At 35.7% G+C, this 20316-nt stretch overlaps 2 protein-coding genes across 2 annotated transcripts; one reads left to right on the forward strand and one right to left on the reverse strand.

Annotated features, from left to right (window-relative positions):
- Positions 1 to 1113: 1113 nt before the first annotated feature.
- Positions 1114 to 20176, forward strand: LOC149620863 (uncharacterized). Its single transcript, XM_089855817.1, has 5 exons — positions 1114 to 1345; positions 1418 to 1491; positions 5771 to 5881; positions 19883 to 19990; positions 20069 to 20176. Exons 1-5 carry the CDS (start codon positions 1222 to 1224, stop codon positions 20105 to 20107), a joined length of 456 nt encoding a protein of 151 aa, XP_089711943.1. The 5' UTR covers positions 1114 to 1221; the 3' UTR covers positions 20108 to 20176.
- Positions 11815 to 13655, reverse strand: LOC149620864 (uncharacterized). The gene is made up of 3 exons (XM_089855820.1): positions 13067 to 13655; positions 11925 to 12030; positions 11815 to 11860 (listed from the first exon to the last, which is right to left on the reverse strand). The coding sequence occupies exons 1-3, from the start codon at positions 13653 to 13655 to the stop codon at positions 11815 to 11817; spliced, it is 741 nt and encodes a 246-aa protein (XP_089711946.1).
- Positions 20177 to 20316: the final 140 nt, after the last annotated feature.

Genomic DNA, 20316 nt, shown 5'->3' on the forward strand with positions numbered 1-20316 from the left:
GGCCAAAAAATCTAGACGTGATGTCAATCCCGGCGAAGAGATTTAGTTCCTTTTCCAGGAGTCGACAGCTAAAGGATTCTTACCTTTAGATCACAACTACTGGTCATGCCACCGCAGTCCTCTTAACTTGCGTGGCCCTCACCTCGCTTGGCACCGAACTCTCCCAGGTGCATAAGGCCTTACTGTAACGCGCACTATAGTGACCGTTGGGAGAAAAAAAATGACTCCCAGAGACCTGCACGGGCCGAGTTTTTCAGGCCCGACCCAAGCCCGGCCCGGTTTTAGCATTTTGAATAAGCCCGAAACCCGGCCCGAGCCCGAGTACATAGTTGGTTTTTCGGCCCGGTCCGGCCCGGCCCGTTACATGCATTAACCAAGCCCGGCCCGGCCCGACACATTGCACGAATTGAACAGGCCCGGCCCGGCCCGTTACACGTATTTCAGTTGTAATTTTTATATTTTTTTACATAAAATCAATGATTTGAATTCATATTTGCTTTAGCGTCTTGTATTTTTCATTTCTTTTGATAATTGTTCGCTACATTTGTTCTTAGAAGCTTATACTCATTTAAATTATCTTTCATTTGAACTTTGGATTAAATGATAATCAACAAAAGCCCGGCCCGGCCCGGCCCGTTAATTTCCAAAATTTTAAAAGCCCGACCCGGCCCGGCCCGTTAATTTCCAAAATTTTAAAAGCCCGACCCGGCCCGACCCGATACAATTTTCAAAAGTGGAAAGCCCGGCTCGTCCCGACCCGATCGGGCCGGGCCTCGGGCCGGACCGGGCTTGAGCCCGGCCCGTGCAGGACTCTGATGACTCCTACATGACTGAATTTCAGGGCGACTTGAACTCAGTAAGCAATCATATGACATAAACTTTAATTTAAAAAGATCTTTGTGAAATAGTAGGTTTAAACATAGTCATCAGTTACTATCGGTGTATCTGAAACTATTACGCCGTATCCGCTGGAAAATCAAACAGAGATTCTCAATGGCGAAAGCAATGTTCCTTCATAGTCGAAGAATAATATTTTACGGCGTGTTTTTGATCTTGTGGAAATGAAGCTTGAGTATTATCTCTGTTGTGATTTTCTCCAGTAATTGGACACAAACAAATAATTAGTAATGCTGATTATTTTTTATTAATTGCATTTGCAACAAAAGTTATAAAAAGATTTTTGACGAGAGTTTTCCATTTGTTTAATCGCTTGGTTTCAGAATGTCCGCTAAATATAGCGGACTCTTTGTATTACTATTGATTATAGTAACAGTTCTTCAAAGATGCCAATGTAATAAACGACATGATATTAAGTTGTACATTAAGACCAAATTACTTAACTGTGGTAAAAATACTTTCATTTATTGTCGATCTATATACGCTCATTAACGCAAGATTATTTGAAAAATGTTTTAAGAGTATAGCGGGAAGAACAACAACGAGGTCTTCATGGCCTGTAGATCAAAAATTGCAAATTCATTAGGATACGATGTAAGTAATACAAGGACGCATAGCCCTTTAATACATTAGTATTGGTTAACTGGCTCATGGTTTAAGGTAGGGGCTTATAGCAAGAACGAATTCACGATACCATAAGAACGTTGAAACAAGGCAATGCTGGCTCCATGAAGTCATACTTTTAATATGAGGGAGGGAACTATATTTTTGGGAATATGGAAAATGGAGTCTCCTAGGTCTAGGAGTGTTGGTGTCGGTGTCAAGAACCAAACTGTTAAAATCGTTAATGATTAACTGGTATATTTAAAAAGAGTGGACCATAATGAAGTTATAAAGAATCTAGATTTTTCTATTAGAGACTAGAGAGCCATATTTTTCTGGGGCAAAATCAGTACAACGGATTTCTCAAACTTTGGCGTATAACGCCAAGGCTTGAGGCCAGAGAAGCTGAATGTGATATTAGCCACTTTAATTTATTTATAATCCACCTATGGCGCTAAAATCGGATTTTAAGGCGTTGCCTAGAACGAAGGCGGTAACGGTTTTCGAAAGAAGTATGACTTCATGGTACCAGGGGAAAATGTTACCATTCCACGTTCTTATGGTACCCTGAGTTCGTTCTTGCTTATATAGTATAAGATTATCCAAAACGAAATTCAATAGATTTGCTCGCCCTCTTGTTTTAAATGTTTCTCCTCCAAAGGGGAATATAATAAAAGCTTGATCTCCTGGAATTTCGTTTCTTAGTCGGGTAGGGCCACGGGTAGATATACAGATCACAGTAGGCAATAAAGACTTGGCAGTTATGGCGCACTTTCATCATCTGCCCACAATTTTGGTTTACTTCTTTTAGAATATATGCAATTTCAGACCCCTCTTCTGACCACTTTTATGGCATATTTACTTGAATGAGTGGCGGTTATAGCGAAGTAGAAGTGTCAAGTTCCCATGGTTTCAGTTTTTGTAAAATCCGCCACCAGGAAACGCTTTTCTAAGAAGTGCTTCTCTATCCTTTGATGTGGATAGTGTTAGAAGTAAATGAACCGAAGTAATGAAAAGCTGGATAAATAATAAGATGCATTGGCCGCGTCGAGGGGGTTTGAACATCGATGAATTAGGTCCTATTTTTCAATCGAGATAGGTCTTGGAAGTTTTTAGGGTTGCAGGTTTAAGAAGAGGCTTAAGACAATAAGTTTAGGATATACGTTATGATTTGAATAAATGCAATGGAACTTATGGAAGTTAAGTTATTGTAGGAAGCTACATCGTGTCTTTGGAGTACCAAGCGTCCTTTCGTTATTTCAACTCAGAAAGATTTTTACAAGGAACTATTTCTTCAAAGGCTTATGCATAACTCTTTCTATTTAGCAAAAATATCAATGATATTACACATTATCGCTTTATCTTTGGTTACCATTTTGCTAACCTTATTAAAATTACACTACGTAGTCGCGTTTCTAATTTTCAAAACTTTAATTAAACAGTTTTTGTTTCCGACTGTGGAACAAACGCTACCTAACTAGCCAGCCGTTTTCATACACTGAACTATTTTTATAATATGACGTCTGAGTTTGCTCTCACTAAACAGCCCGATACAGAGGGGTCACACACAGCGGTGAATTGAGGGGTGGGGAAGGGGAATGTGAAAAAGCCATTAATGAAAGTGAAAGAACAAAGGAAGTTTGATAACTTTTGGAATGAGTTATGAGTTCATGGAGAAGCTTCAATACAACATTAAATAGGGTTTGAAATATTTTTACCTCTCCGAATGACGATGACGTCAGCGCAAGATATCACATAGACGTGTCTGAGTGGGTGTCGGTCACCGCGTTCGCAGTTAGCAAAACGTAGCAAACGTGTTCGCAGTTCAGAGAAAGCAGTATTGACTTCTGCTCCATTACAATCGTTACGGTTAAGATGCGCGGCGATCGGCTAGGGTTACGAGAAACGTCTATAGGCTACCAATTCCAGGGCACTTACTTTGAATAAATCGCCTTATAGAATACCCTAAATTTACAAAAATTGAGAAAAAAGGTGTTGGCTAGAAGTCAGTTAACAATAGCTATGTTGAAAATGATTTTAGGAATAACGTTTATTAAAACGATTTAACTTAAATCAAGGTAAGCTACTGACGATTAAAATAATTATTACCAATAATATTTATTTAATTATTAAAGAATAAGATTGAAACCAAAATAAACCTCTCCGAGTCGAGACTAGGGCTATCTCCCTACTTAATTTTATTAATATGCAACTCTCGCTATATATTGATGAAATTTTTAATAATGAATTATTCAAGACTAAAGGCCCGTTTTCAACCAAGCTTTTCAATAAGCTTTTACTTCAAAAACTGAAGTAATACGCTAAAGCGAAATCGGAACCCGTTTTCAAAAGCGCTTTTTTGGGCGATTCTGAATCAGATTCGCGTGAAATAATCGAAAAGCTGGTATCTACCTCGGGTAGATATTTGCTTTAAATTTTTTATCCGAAAAAGCGCTCTGCCTGGTAGTCACGTGGGTACGTTATTTCTCTCGACCAATTTTCTTTGCACCGCGTGTTTTAAAGTGAGAATAGGACTAATTTTCAAAAACAATATCGAGTGTTAATTGTTATTTATAAGCATTTTAATGGTGTTTTTAACTATTTTAAGGATATTTATGAGTGTTTTAAGAATATTTATGAAGTGTTTTAAGAATATTTATGAAGTGTTTTAAGAATATTTATGAAGTGTTTTAAGAATATTTATGAAGTGTTTTAAGAATATTTATGAAGTGTTTTAAGAATATTTATGAAGTGTTTTAAGAATATTTATGAAGTGTTTTAAGAATATTTATGAAGTGTTTTAAGAATATTTATGAAGTGTTTTAAGAATATTTATGAAGTGTTTTAAGAATATTTATGAAGTGTTTTAAGAATATTTATGAGTATATTTTAACTGGCCTAAAGATTGAACAGTGGGCAACTGATATAAACCCGGGTCCTGACGAGCGTGGAGAGGCGAGAGAAAAGAATTTGAAAACGGGTGAAGAGTTTCGCTTTTGCTTCAACATTTAAATCACGTTTTTGTCAGGTAAATCGCGATTTGCTGTTGAAACGAAGCTCCTAAAAAAGCAACTAGAAAAGCTTGATTGAAAACGGGCCTTTACTAAGAGTTACTTTGACAACTCGATTGGCCTGTAAACACTACCCTCTTGTTACTCCTAAAAATATTCTTTGTTATATCGCATGTTTGTTAACATTTCTCAAAAAAGAGAACATGCATCAAAGAATGGTAACTTGGCCGATAAGACCTATAACCGTGGTGAATTTCTGTGACTTGCGAAGGTGGTCTGGAAATTGCGAACACATTTGCTCCGATTCGCCAACTGCGAACAACATGACAGACAGACACGCACACCCTCACACACACATCCAATGTAATACCTCTACATGACGTCATCGTCACTCTGAGAGGTAAAAACCTCTTAATTGGGTAATAGTCCTCGTCTCGTCTCGTCTCGGAGAGGTTTATTTTGGTTTCCCAACTTGTTTTTCCTTGATTTTTAAAACAGTTGTTAAAAACATAGGGCTTTGTGAATACTCGAGTTTTCGAATAGTATTCGTTTAATTTGAATCTACGAATCGAATTTTCCATTTTGAGGAAATCGAGTATTCGAGTTACAAAACGATTATCTAAAAAAAAAATTCAAATAGACGTCACCGATTTAAATACACTTTCCTAAACCGAGTAATAGTTTAAAATGTGTTCAATTCGAATCGAAAACGAGTATTCGATTGAAAATGGGTGGGACTATTGTCACATGACATTTATCAAGCGGTTTTTTTTTTTGGAATTTCAAAGCAATTGCGCAGTTCGCAGGGTTTTTTTATCTCTCACGCCATTAGCAGTCTAGGCGTGAAAACCCGCGAAGAAGGAAAAACTCCAATCTATGCGGGAACTGCAATATTTTTAGACTGATACGTTTCTAAGAGAACGATTAATCGTTATGAAACAAATATTCGTCTAATGAAACCGAGAAATGGAATTTTTGCGCATTAATTTTTTTTAAGTACCGCTAGGTGTATTAGGAAAAGGATTAACCGTTATGAAACTAATACTCGTCTGGTAATACCGAGTAATCGGGTTTTCGAGTATTCGATTTTGAAGAAACAAGTACTCGAAATAGATCTTTTGGAAAACGTGTAATATTTGTTTCAACAAGTAATGAACTTGGATTTCGAAAATGAGACTTTCTATTCGATTTGGTTGAAAAGTCGCAAATCGCAGTATTAAAAAAATTGTATGGGATATAAACGAAATCCGTCATTTCAGGTTAAAGCTACCCTTGCAAGATGTCAAAATCACGCCGAACGCAAGTATCGAGATTTGTCTTTGTTTCTTACTGCTTGTGCTGAAGCTCAAGCACGAGACCAGAATAAAATAGTAAGTTATTTTCTATTGCCGTATTTATGAAAAATCTTTGGATTTGATCGTAAAGAAAGTAAATGTTTCATGCTATTCATCGCATGAGAAAAAATTATGAAAAATGTTAAATTATAAGCAAATATGTAACAACGGTTTTCTAGAATATGATAGTTAAATCTAGAGCTTGACATTATCTTTCCATTATCCACCTTATTTTAACTTTATCCATACTCGAAAATTATCCACGGAACTTATATATTAAATCGTATTATATCCACAACTTTATTTATAAATAATCGGTTATCCACCAATTTTTGGATAATGGATAGAAAATTCCGAGCTCTAGTTAAAACTCTTCTTCCGTTCTAAGTTAAATAGAAAAGGAAATTCAAGTCTTCAAATCTTTCTTGATGAAAGATAACTTGTAAACCTCTGTTAAAAGCTACATCAAGAGAAGGCATTTGGCCTAAATCTATCAGGGCCCACACAGTTCAGTTTTCGGTTCAATTCAGTTATTTGTCAACTTCAGTTTAGGGACTAAACTGATTTGATTGCTTCAGTTCAGTTTCAGTTTGCACATCTCCAAACTGATCAGAGTTAAATTATTTGTGTCGTGTATATTTCATCATTAATGTCGCGTTTATTTAATTATGCATAGAAATAAGCTATTAATTTAAGTCCCGTGATTAGCTGGGACCCTCTGCACACAGGCTAAAAGAATACCAAAAATTTGTAACTAAAAAGGGTATCATAATTCGTTAATTAGTTAAAGTTAAAATTGTAAAAATGTTATTAATTAGTAGTTTGTGAAATAAACATGAGTCCTCTTAAGGTATGGCACTTCACGATTCCAAAATACTTAGAAGTAGTAGAAAAGGTTAGCGGTCAATAGTTAGAATCTGGGTATTTTGGGCCACTGACATCGTATTTTTCTTCTTGATAATCTCAGAAGGGGTTTTCGGTTCAGTTCAGTCATATCTGTAAACTAAGCTCATCGGTTCGGTTTCCTGGCTGAACCGAACTGATAATTTCAGTTCAGTTTCAGTTTTAGTCCAAAATAGATTTGAACAGAACAGTGGGAAACCTTAATCAGGAACTTATCTGAGATGTAAAAAATGGTCTCTTTTGGTATGAAAATTTATGACTGAATGTATCGTAAATTTTCAGTCCGTGATGACGTTAAATCCGTGTTCTAAACCTAATTTAGACATTGTAGTGTAAAAAATTTTACATTGCAACGTAGAGGAATCTATGCCGCATTTATAAGAATGTTATCGAATGTATTGTTTTATGGCGACTAGTATAATTCACATATGAAGGTCAAAGAATTTAGTTAGGGGGTTTAATTTTAAAATTTGATTTTAGGCACAAGTTATCTTATTTCGTTTTCACACATTTCATAGTAATTAAGACGTGTCCTCATTGAATTACAACTGTTGAGATGCGAAGTATAAGAGAATATAGACGCCCGTATACGGACAAGATTGTCCGTATACGGTTGTACTTAGTGTAGCTGGGAGGAGGGGCTCATCCCCCCTTTTAGTTCTTCTCTCTAGGTCGTGCCATGCCTGAGGGGGTGGGGGTTACGTTGAGCTGGTGGGAATGAGGGGAAGGTGCATAACCATTGTCATGCCCTCTGGGGGGTCGCGGGAGATCTGGTTGATTATTACTATTTGCCAAGTGTGTATCGTGCCTGAGGGGGTGGGTCTGGGAGGAATTGATAACGTCACGTGTCACGTGCTGGTGTTGGCGGGCATTTTGAATTTATTATTAGTGTATTGGTATGGCGTCACGTAATTTATTGGTATTGAAGGCATTCAGTGTCCATAGTGGTATTATTTCGATGTATCTTTAGGATATTGTGTACATTTAAGATATAATTTACGGGTAATTCCATAGGTTCAATAGATCCTTTCCACACACACCCTTCCCGTAATGCTATTATTATTAAGGTATCTCCATGTATGATTATGTTATATTACATGAACTAGATTTAAGTGCGATGAGGAAACATTGCAAAATACATTTACAAATTAAGCTACGACGCGGTTCTAGGTGTACTCATGTTTTGTATTGTTATTATTAGGTGTATCTTTAGGATATTGTGTACATTTAGGATATGATTTATATAGGTTCAGTAAACCCTTTCTACACCATCCTGTAATGCTATACTGTATATGATTTTGAGGTCTCCATGTAGGCTTATGTTATACTCAAGAACTAGTTTTAATTGACATAAGGTTTACATTGAAAAAAGGTTTAACTAACAATATGATGCGGTTCTAGGTGTTCTCCTGTTTTGTGTATTGGTTATCAGGTTACTACGTTAAAACCATAGTACACTTTAGTATCATAAACGTGGTATTACGGCAGTTTTTGCACAGTTGGGTAGTTGATTAGAAGTTAAAATGAAACAGTACTGCTAAAACATCAGAAATAAAATTTGATTCACATTAGTTTTAATACGAATTTGGAGAATAAGTACAATTACTTGAGTTAAAATGCGAAATATTACTAAAAAACATCAGAAAATACGGGTTGCATAGAATACATGGTAAATAAGCACAATACTAGTTATTAAATTAAAAATCGTCATAGGATTGACTGAAAAATATATATTTTTACTACGCGCTAAAATATTGATATACAGTTAAAACGCCCAATCGTTACTAAAAAATATCATTAGAAAATACGAATTACAATGGTTTTAAATATCAAACAAATTCACTAAAATGCAAAATTAATACTACTTCAAAAAAAATCGTAGTACAGGATGATGAATCACATATAGTTGCATAAGCATATGCCATCATCGAAAGTATAGCAATATTACTGCATGCGAGATTATTAAGTACATATATACCCGTGTACCTTCATAGAAAATATAGCAATACTACTTTTAATATGATTTAAAAGCTACAATGGTTATTGTACGATTTTAGTACAAATATTAGGCTAATTATTAAACTAAAATGTTCACAGGATAGACGAAAAAATATATTTTTCTATACACGCTAAAATACTGATATACGATTACGGATAAAAATATCGAAATATTACTAAAAAACGTTACTATAATTATCATCAAAAAATAAAAATTACACTTATACAAAACAGTATAAATTCAATACTAATTTTTATACCGAAGTGCTAGTATATATTAATTAAAAACAGCTTATTAAATGCAAAAATATTACCAAAAAGCTGCGTATTCGTTAAAATATTGTTACATGTTGATAGTTGAAATACGTTAATATTACTATAAATAATACTTGAAATACTAATTAAAATACTGATACTGGGTATCTAAAATATATACAAGTAACTGATGTCGAAAATGTCAAAGATTCTAGTTAATATAACCGTATGGGGTAGTTTTATAGTCAGATATTATTCGAACTTTATCCACTACGACCTGATATGTTTTGGTCTGGTTGATCGTGATCAGAGTGTGATCTTGTAGACGTCTGATTTGTGGGCCAATAGGGACTTGAACCGAGTTCATTAGAGGTTCACCTTCATTGTTTACTCCCAGTAGTTTCTTCATTGTTTCGAAATTTATATAATTTTCTGTAGAGGCGTTTAAATAAAATCCTTTAACTTTGATAATGTTAGTTTTAGCGCCTGTTTTAGGATCTAGAATGTCCATAGAATAGTTCTTTGGTCCAGCACTCCCCCATTCACAAATATAAGCGTCTTGCCCATAAGGTTCTAATTCATTTTTAAGTTGCCCCAAATAATCGCCTGTGGGTAGCAAATGAGCGCCGTCTGGCGAGAGGTACACTAAACTGTCAGTGTCATAGTAAAAACAAAGGTCACCGACCTTTTCAAGATGCTTTAACAAATGTAATCGCGCCATAGATGTTGTGTAACAAGCGATAACTACGTTTGTGTGTTTGTGCACCAGCTCGTTTTCTAGGATGTGTTCGTATTTTACAAGTACTGTGCTTTCGTTAATTGTTAATAAACTTTTAACCTCCAAGTCTGGATTTAATATTAGTGCGTATAATTTGTGGGCATCTTTGATCAATTCGGTAGAGATGTGTCTTGTTTTCTGGCCGAATTTACCCCAAAAAGAGTTAAGCATAAGTTTGCTAAGGCATCTGAGACCTTCATTTTTCTCTACTTTCGTGATATCGAGTTCTACACCCTCTTCGTCTTTGAAGTTCTTGATATATTCCTCTTTGTCTTCTTGAGTCTGGCAATCTGCAGGGAAGCCACTAGCTTGGGCTTTATACTCTAAAAAGGTATTAACGTAATCTTTAAACAGTCCTCCCTGTTTTGTTTTGGGATCGTATTGCGTCACTTTGTATGACCAAGCCTCGTACATTCGCGTGATTTTGTAGCCATTCTCTACTGCATGACGTAACTCGTCGACTACCCATGTGCCTCGCAATTCTCTTTGTTCTGTAGTATGGTCGCAATCACCTTGAAATTGGGTTTTGCAGCAGGTGTAACATAGTGGAAATGTTAATTTCCCGTTAATACGAGCAGGTAAAACTGGATGAATCAGGTTTTGTGTCGGTAATACGTCACACTTGAGAAGACCATCAAACGAAAATATGTCAGGAAAATCGTCTAATATGATTTCAGGATGTCCTATAGGTATCTTGGTGGTTTTATTAATGAATGGGTATAGACTTGTGAAATCCACGTAGTGAATACGCTCCGATCCTGTTGTTTTATGATATAGTTTTGTTGCGCAACATCTTCCTCCGAAGAAAGCATCACGGGGGTCTAATCTTTTTACTACTTTAGGCTTAATGTCATTACATTTTAAAAACTCTATTATTTCAGGCTTATTTAATTTTTCTTGCTGCCATTCACACTCCCATTTGACATTCACTGTATAACTAAGGGATTCTAATTTGGTTAACATGATCATGCTTCTAATATATCTGGAATTCAGAGTCTGTGCAGGGTCTCCGTGCAAAGCCTTGTTTCTGTTTAAGGGAAAGTGTATTTTACACCCATGATAGAAACACCCCCAGTACTCGAATATTTCCTTGTTGATTTCACAAAATCCGTCTACTTTGAGTTTTTGTATTCTGGTTTCTTTACCTCTAAAGGATGATTTGATAGATATATTTCGTTTGTGCGAGGTCCACTCTAGCCATTCTATAGCCCCTATCGACTGATTTTCGCTAAGTCTATAATAATTAGCGGGTATGATGCCTATAGTATCGGGTTTAAGATAATTCCTGCGAAATACGTAAGAGCAAACGCCAGGAAGAGTAATTGCGCCGCAATTAAATGGATCTACCCCTGTTACTTTAAAGAGTAGTGTACGAAACGTTATACATCCAAGGAATAGTAAAATTGTGTCGTTCTCACAATAATAATTGAGCTCGTTCAGGAAGTTGAAACCTTTACCTTTACTATCTTCTGAGTTATGCCATTTTAAGAAGGCATCTAAATTTTTCCTTGTAAAATATTGACAGCCATAAGCTTCGATGGGGGGTAGATTACTTTCTATAACATAGTTGGTTTCCTCCTGCCTATTTACATCAAATTTATGTTCTATTACATTGAATAAAAAATGTGGAAAATACCCTTTAGCGGCGTCTGATATGCCAAAAGTAGCGGGAAACTTTGCTAAGGCTACAGGAATGAAATTATAAGAATCCAGAAATAACAAGTTAAACAATTTCATTTCTAAAATTCGAGTTCCGTTAATTTTCAAAGATGGAACGAATTTTTCATCCCTATTAATGATTTCTCTAATTAGTAACTGATTATCATAATTGCTGCCAAAATGTGACAGTATGACGACGTTCTTAACGGCATGCAATTGCATTAAATAATCTAAAAATAAAGCTATAGGATTACCGCCTGAAAATTGTTGTTTACGCTTACCAAACTGACTACACATAATACAGTTAAAATTTAGGGATGTTTCATCTATACAAAACTCACACACGGTTATACTGACTAACAGGATAGCCTGGTGTTCATACGCTCCTATTTTTTCCTGGCACATCTTCGTTTGTACGCATTCTACGTCAAAGAAAATATACATAAGGTTAGGCTGATTAGGTCTAGGCTTTTTAACGGATGATACTTGCAGAGGTTTATCTTGGATAACCTGGATATAACATAAGTGATTGCTGGGCTGATATTTCTTACAGATCTGACAAAATATCTCACCACACGTATGATATTCGGATCTTCGAGAGAAATCAATAATATTTAAACAGTCTTTACAATGAAAAAGACGCTCACATAGCGGCTTTTTACTGCTGGAAGGTGCTAAGTGGCTTTGATAGCAATCAGCGCCTAAGAACTTTCGTAAACAAGACTCACAAGCTATCTTGGGGCCTTGACAGATAGTGGGTCTCATGCAACTAAAACAAAAGTCATTACATTTATGGGACTGTATTCGCCAATAAGGGATAAGGCACTTTTCACAGAATCGGTCGTGATTAAAAAGTGGTTTTAATTTTGTAATAACGTTATAATGGTTATTTTCCTTTAGTAAATAGAGGCGGGGCCTAGTATCATCGGGATCGTTTTCACCTAAAATTAAGATAGGAACACTATTTTCGAATTTGTAGACGAAAATCGAATATTTATTTAAATAAATTTTGAGCTTTTGAAAAGTTTCGGCAGTCCCGCATTCTTTAACATTTACGCCTGCCTTATAACAAAGTTCTAAAGCAGCTTCTTTCTGCATTTTGTTCTCATATCTATATTTTGATATTGATTCGTAATGGGTTTTCATCGCTTTGTTGTTTTTGTTGTTCATGTAGTCACGATGAGAAACAGCTACACAAAGGGATCGGGCTAAACACAGGTTGTCAGAATTGAATATACGTACAATACCTCGCCTATCTTTGCAAAATAGATTGAAAGGTTTAATACCTCGGCCTTCAGAGCGCCCTTGGCCCTCTGGCAATCGTACAATGCTAAAAATAATTTTAACAGGACCTAGGAAAAATGCTTCCATTTCGTCATCATAAAGCATAACACTAAGCTGGTCAAAAAGAATATTGGGGTCGACTTGATCTGCTCTTCTAAAAGAGAATTCTAGTTCGGACCTACAAATATTTGCCGCACTCTTTAAAGTAATCTGGACGTAATCTGTAGGCCTGTACCTACTAAGAAGGCATTTGGTTACGGTACAAATACTAGCGACGGGATCTTCAGTAACTCTAAGAACTACCTCTCGACCATACATGTTAAAATGTTTGTAAAATCTCTCACTTTGTCCTATTATCTCGCAAGAAGGTACGTTGTCAATAGGTATGGGCTGGTTAGTTTCTCCTCCTCCCCATTGTACATCAATTTCATCGTCAAAAATCGTCTCTTCAGAACCGTTCTCCCTCTCTAAGGTATCGTTCAATAGTGTTTCCTCTGTGTGTGGTCCTTGCTCCGTTCGGTCTAGAAACTCGGCTATCTCTTTGTCATATAGCAAGTTGTTGAAGTCGGCGATCTGGGCTTCCTCTTCCCGTATACCCCGCTCAATTTCTTCTTGTCGTTTCGCTAGGCGATCTGTGTATTCATTTCTTAAGGGACTAGGAATTAGATTCCTCAGGTTTTCCAATTCTTCTATGGTAGTACAGTCCTCTGGTACTCTTGCAACTGTTTTCATATACTCAAGTAAGTCGAGGCAAGCTTGAATGACATTTAAGTCAGCCTGTACAACGAGTTGTGGTAGAGTCTGAGGTCCGTACACCGGATCTATTCGCAGATAGGCGCATAGGTAGAAATAAAACTCGTATATTAAACGTAACGGCCAAGGTCTATTTATAGCCAGTTCGTTCAAAGTTGTACTAAGAGTTTCAGGGTCCATGTTTAACTTTCGATGTTTGAAGATCGACTGTGTATTTTGATCATTTCCTCAGCCGCTTTTATACTAAATTTCTTAATAGACACGCCCACATTCCTCAATAATTTAACAATAGCCTGATTTATTGCTTATCAGTCACCAGATGTTTTCTCACAATGCATTTCGGACCCATGCCTGTTAATAGTTTACCGATTTTATAACTAAAGAACGTTGGATTTGCTTTATGTCAAATAAATTGTCAACAAAAGAGCGGCCTATAAATAGAATTTTGTTATAAACACTGCAAATAAGGGACAATTTTATTGGGGTAATAAATAAAAAACAGGGTGTGTAAAGCGTTTATAGAGATTCTCAAATGAGAAAATATCCTTTGTTATCTTCAAGTCTGTTAAATAATAACGTTCCGAATTTCTCTGATAGGTTATAAAAACCATTGTACATTTTTCAAAAAAAATGCCACCTTAAGCAAACGAAATTTCTTAATAGACACGCCCATATTCCTCAATCGTTTAACAATAGCCTGATTTATTGCTAATCAGTCACCAGATGTTTTTCTCACTATGCATTTTCGGACCCATGCCTGTTAATAGTTTACCCATTTTATAACAAAATAACGATGGATTTGCTTTATGTAAAATAAATTGTCAAGAAAAGAGTGGCTTATAAATAGAATTTTGGTATAAACACCGCAAATAAGGGACAATACTTTATGGGGGTAATAAATAAAAAACATGGTGTGTAAAGCGTTTCTAGAGATTCTCAATTGTGAAAATATCCTTTGATATCTTCATGTCTGCTAAAAATATCTTTTGTTCCGAACAGGTCGTAAAAACCATAGTAGATTTAAAAAAATTCTACCCTAAGCTAACCTATTACCAAATAGTTTCTCACGGTCTTGAATAACACTATGATTATGTAGGCGAGAAGTAGGCCTACGTAAAGCAATGAATCACAAAATAAATTCCATTGGTAACAATACAAATGGTTCGACCCCCCCCCCACAAAGTCATTAAGACACGTCCCGACGTGTTTACGGAATAGGCTATAAAATATTTTTAATCAACCAGGTAGCAACTCGGCATTTAAATATAACATATTTAATTCCTTAAGAGGCTAAATTTCGAAAGTTTTATAGTAGAGACAGCGCCAATTGAGCTAGTATTCGTTATGAAAAGGTTTATCTGCGGATCAAAATTCTCAAAACAAGTCGCATAGCAAACATTAGACGTCTTTCGCAAGAATAGAACAAAAGACCTTTCTCCACCGATGTGTATACAAAACTGGCATAACAAAAGGCGTATAACTCCGAAATGCTATTGATTGGGTTAATTTCATAGTACAATGATAATTTTCGCTACGGGCTAGTATAGTGATGGAACTGTAATACCTTTAAAAAGGACACAGTTGATTGTGAAAGGTTTGTAAATAAAGAAAGCTAAACCTAGAGCAATTTGGTCCTAAATGGACAAATAATTCCAGTATTCCAAAATAAAATTATGGTTTTGTCTGAAAAACGTCACTGTCCGTCTAACGAGGGATTAAGACTTTGAAGCACTTAATTTTAAAAATGTTAACGCATTCGTATCAGGGGGACGATAGAGTCAAAGGATTTCTCTTATCATTCATTAATACAAACGGCACACAACAACGTTTCGTCTTCTAACGTTTATTTGTAAACCCTAATTAAATAAACCTGTTAACCTCACTAAAAAATCAGAGACTTTGTGAGAATGACTGACAAAAACAAGGATTTGAGCGTGATTTTTCTACCAAAGTATTCTTAATCTCGTCAAAGTTCTGTATAGGCGTAAATATCTGGCAAGGACTGTTTTACTCTACCCAACTTGTTAACAATGTTGAACCCCCAACCAGTATTTAAGATAGGCTTAAGAGACTTCATCGAGCGGGAAAATCACAATATATTGTATGGTTTGCGATAAAAAAGGTTAAAAATGTACTGTTTTTTAACAAATGTTTTGATTAATCCTAGATTGATACAGCGTTTACTTGAGATGTAAGCACTGAAAGTTTTTGATGTAGCTGTCAGATTGAAGGTAAAATGGGGTATTTAGGATAGCTTTGTTACATTATTTGCTACGTTAAAGATGATAAAAGAGCGTTATTTCCTTTAAAAAAAGAACGAAATTAGTCTCCTATAGTTCTGGAAAAATACTCATATATTTTCATGGTTTCGGTTAGCGCAACAAAGACATAACGTGTAGAGACTTGTCAGGATAATGACTGCGGGGCAAACCCCTTGAATTAAATGTTTCGTGGTAGGAAGAGTCATTAACTAACAAAACAATAAATCAAAAAATAAATTCCATTCATAACAATATAAATGGTTCGACCATGACCCTAAAAGCCATCACGTCTGAACGAGCTTACGTATAAATAAAAACGGATGGGGATAAATCCTTTTGTTATGGATCAAGTTCGACCTCCCCCCTTTAATGTCATAAAACCAGGTGGGTGGTCCAATTAAAGAAAGGACAATAAATTCCAATGTATCTAAAAAAAGCTATGAGCATCAGACAACAATCGAGGGAAGCACCACCCTAAAGTCTGAACATCTCAAGAATGAGCGACCCTAACCACTAATACTAGTGTTATCATCTTAAATTTAATCAAAGCAGTCGTCAAATTTTGTAACTATTGGTGTAAAAACCCGTATTTTTCATGATATACAAATTTACTAGTAAGGAATAATTTTAATGACGTAACTGAATGTTTAAACTTAACCATTTCGTAAGATTTCTCTCTTTTGTTAGTCCGTTTGTACGTTTCTGTTTGTAATATTCCCCCGTTTGTATATACTCTCGTATTGTATCTAGACTCTTTTGCCATGGAGGGGGGTCGTACCCAAGCCCTGCAGGCTTCACGACCCTATCCCTCGAGCCTTATTTAATAAATAAATAAATAAATTGCAACGATAAGAGTAAAGTTAGTTTTGAGGTATAGAAAATTAAATTCCTTAAGTCTGCAACACCATCGCGTTATGTATTGAAATTAATGATTCTGAAATTAATGAAAATATGCTTTTCATCGAATCATTTTGATAAATATATTGCGAAAATCATCGCAACGTTTTTAGTCATGTGAACTCTTTTTCAAATGACTCGTTTCGTCATTTTAAGGCAACTAAAGAAACAAAGTGAGTTGGATTAACTGAAGTCAGTACTTTTTCAAACTTTGTATGCAATTCTCTGGGGAATTTAGGAAACCCAAATAAGCATTTTTTATAGAAAAATGTTGCGTACAATTTTTCCTTCTATTGCTAGAGATCCACGATTCATGCACTGACATTAGCTAAATGACACTCTGTGTTGTACTTTGAACTTTTCGCTGGTGTTATATTCTGTTTTAGTAAATAGGGATTTATGTTTTTTCTAAAGGTGTTAGTTAAAATCTGTGTTTTTCCCTAGAACAGTGTAAATAGCAGTGATATTCTAGTGTGAAACTATGTAGATGATTCGACATTGTAAACATATATTTTGGGTATTTTAATACTCGTGCTCGAATGGATGGACGTTTCCTAAGAAATACTTTGTTTAATTAGCTTAGTCTCTGTATAGTAAAACATTGCTATACTATTTACTGCGAAGAGGGGGGGGGGGTTAAGAGGTATTAAATTTTTATTTAAATAGAAAAAAATTGGTGAAATTTTGCTAAATCAAAAGTGTTTTTGGTGAAACATAGAGTAATTTTGATAAATTTAGCTAAAATTTGTCGAAACGTTTTAATTAATTTGAAATGTTTTTCAAATGACTCGTTCCGTGTCAGTCAATTGTCACGTGCATGACTGATTTCGTGTCGGTGGTCTATTCAATTTACCATGTATTCCTATGGGTTTTTAAGAATTTTAAATGCTCAATTTCGTTGCGAAAAAATGTAACGTGGTTGATCAAAAACGTTTCGATTGTTTTTTACTTTTAACACGAAATGCGTTGTGAATGATGCTTCTTTCAATACCGTTTTTACGTTTTCCACAAATTTTTGTTTTACGCTGCCGATAATTTTGATAAATATAGTATAGTCAATGCTTCGGTCTAATGATATATTGCCTTTCTGTTGACGCAACGGAAACATCTTAAACTTGTTGAGACTTGTCCTAATAAGGCCCTCGGGGCAAACACCTGTAATCAATTAAATGCTTGAAACCCCCTCGTAGGATGAATCACCAGCCCCTATTAATAAAGCAATAGATCACTCTAAATATAAATTCCATTGATTCAATACAAATGGTTCGACCCCCTCCCCCCAAAGCCATTAAGACACGCCTGGACATGTTTACGTATAACTAAAAAACAGATGGAATGTCTTAACATGTTGGTAGTGAGTCATAAATCACTCTAAATATAAATTACATTGATAGCAATGCAAGGAGTCAAGTGACATTGCCATGCCCCCCCCCTCAAAAAGACCTTTAGACACGTCTGAACGTGCTTGCGTATAAATAAAAACAGATTAGGATAAATTCTTTTGTTATGAACCATGTTCGACCTCCTCCTCCCCCTTAATGTCATGTAACCTACACCTGCTGGGTTGCCAAAAGGGGATTTTGTAAACCATAGAGAGTAATTTCACTTCCGAACTCTGGAGAGAAAGGTTGGTGACAAGGTTAGTAAGAAATCATGTGTTACGGTATATGTAATTCTTTTTTGATTAAAATGTCGCTTAAAATGTGTGCTAATTAGAAAATATATGAAGCAGTCTAGCTATATTCGTGTATACTTTAGTTAGGATCAACATTATATGATGTTTTATAGTAATATTTGTTCATTTTAACTGATTACCAGCTACCAAGTTGTGTAAAAACTGCCTTAATTCCCCTTTTATGATATTACAATGTACTATTTTTTAACATAGTAACTTAATAACCATTACACAAAAGGAGTACACCTAGAACATCATCGTAGTTTAGTTTTCAATAAACTACGAAAACCTTATGTCAATTAAAACTAGTTCCTGAGTATAACATAAGCACACATGGAGACCTCAAAATCATATACAGTATAGCATTACAGGATGGTGTAGAAAGGGTTTACTGAACCTATATAAATCATGCCCCAAATGTACACATTATCCTAAAGATACACCTAATAATAACAATACAAAACATGAGTACACCTAGAACCGCGTCGTAGCTTAATTTGTAAATGTATTTTGCAATGTTTCCTCATCGCACTTAAATCTAGTTCATGTAATATAACATAATCATACATGGAGATACCTTAAAATCCTACAGAGAACAACATTACGGGAAGGGTGTGTGTAGAAAGGATCTATTGAACCTATGGAATTACCCGTAAATTATATCTTAAATGTACACAATATCCTGAAGATACATCGAAATAATACCACTATGGACACTGAATGCCTTCAATACCAATAAATTACGTGACGTCATACCAATACACTAATAATAAATTCAAAATGCCCGCCAACACCAGCACGTGACACGTGACGTTATCAATTCCGCCCAGACCCACCCCCTCAGGCACGATACACACTTGGCAAATAGTAATAATCAACCAGATCTCCCGCGACCCCCCAGAGGGCATGACAATGGTTATGCACCTTCCCCTCCTTCCCACCAGCTCAACGTAACCCCCACCCCCTCAGGCATGGCACGACCTAGAGAGAAGAACTAAAAGGGGGGATGAGCCCCTCCTCCCAGCTACACTAAGTACAACCGTATACGGACAATCTTGTCCGTATACGGGCGTCTATATTCTCTAGTATAGGCCTAAACGATAAATTTCGTATTTATTTGTAAGCCTATAGCTTCTAGTTTTTTGACCATACTTGTTTTTACCTTATGCTGGCATTTAAAGAACTGTAACCAAACCTTTATGTTTTATTTTTGCACGATTGAAAATATGTGAAAAACGTTCCGGCATGCCTTTCGATTCTTTTAGTGGTTGCGTAGCTATAAAGCTCTGTTTCATTTCATTGGTTGTATTTGACCGCGTTTTGGTTTTAAAGAAGGACATCGTCTCAAATAGTACTACATGTAATCCTTTTTGATGAAACAAGTTCTAGCCTAAAACATGTCCTTAATAAGAACAAAGGAACTATGGATCGAGGGATACTTTTGAGAAGCGTTAAAAAGTGTTATGATATAAACCTCTGAATTTCCTACTATCTACTATACGCAGAAACATCTACCATATAGAGAGGGCTAAATAAACTTTAAAACTCAAACTGAAACTTGGTTTTTTTTCCAGAGCGGAAGACACCGACGTAATGAATATTTTAACTGCATTCACAAAGAGATTGAAAAACAATCTGGAAGTGCCAAAAAGTCCATTAAACTGGGCAACGAAGCTATTAAGGTTAGCGTTGGGTTAAGACATGAATTATGTAAACTTCCTGAAATAAAGAACTACTAATATTTTATCATAAAATTTCAGAGATGCGTTAAAGAATTCAAAGACAGCGAAAGTAAATAGAAATGTACAATAAGATGAAATATTTCAACGATTATGTAATTTCAATGATAAAATTAAAGCGCTCATAAAAAAGTAGTTTCTTTAATCCAAAAATAACAAGTCACGTAAATAACTTTTCCGTAATAGCTTGATGTGGTTGGTGTGGGGAAGACGTGCTCAGTGCCGGATTAACATCCTCGGTGGCACCTAGGAACTAGTCGTTTGGGGGC

This window comes from Phalangium opilio, unplaced genomic scaffold (assembly GCF_054372755.1).
Source record: "Phalangium opilio isolate 3A_F unplaced genomic scaffold, DU_Popi_V2 ptg000209l_1, whole genome shotgun sequence".
Taxonomy (NCBI): Eukaryota; Metazoa; Arthropoda; class Arachnida; order Opiliones; family Phalangiidae; genus Phalangium; species Phalangium opilio.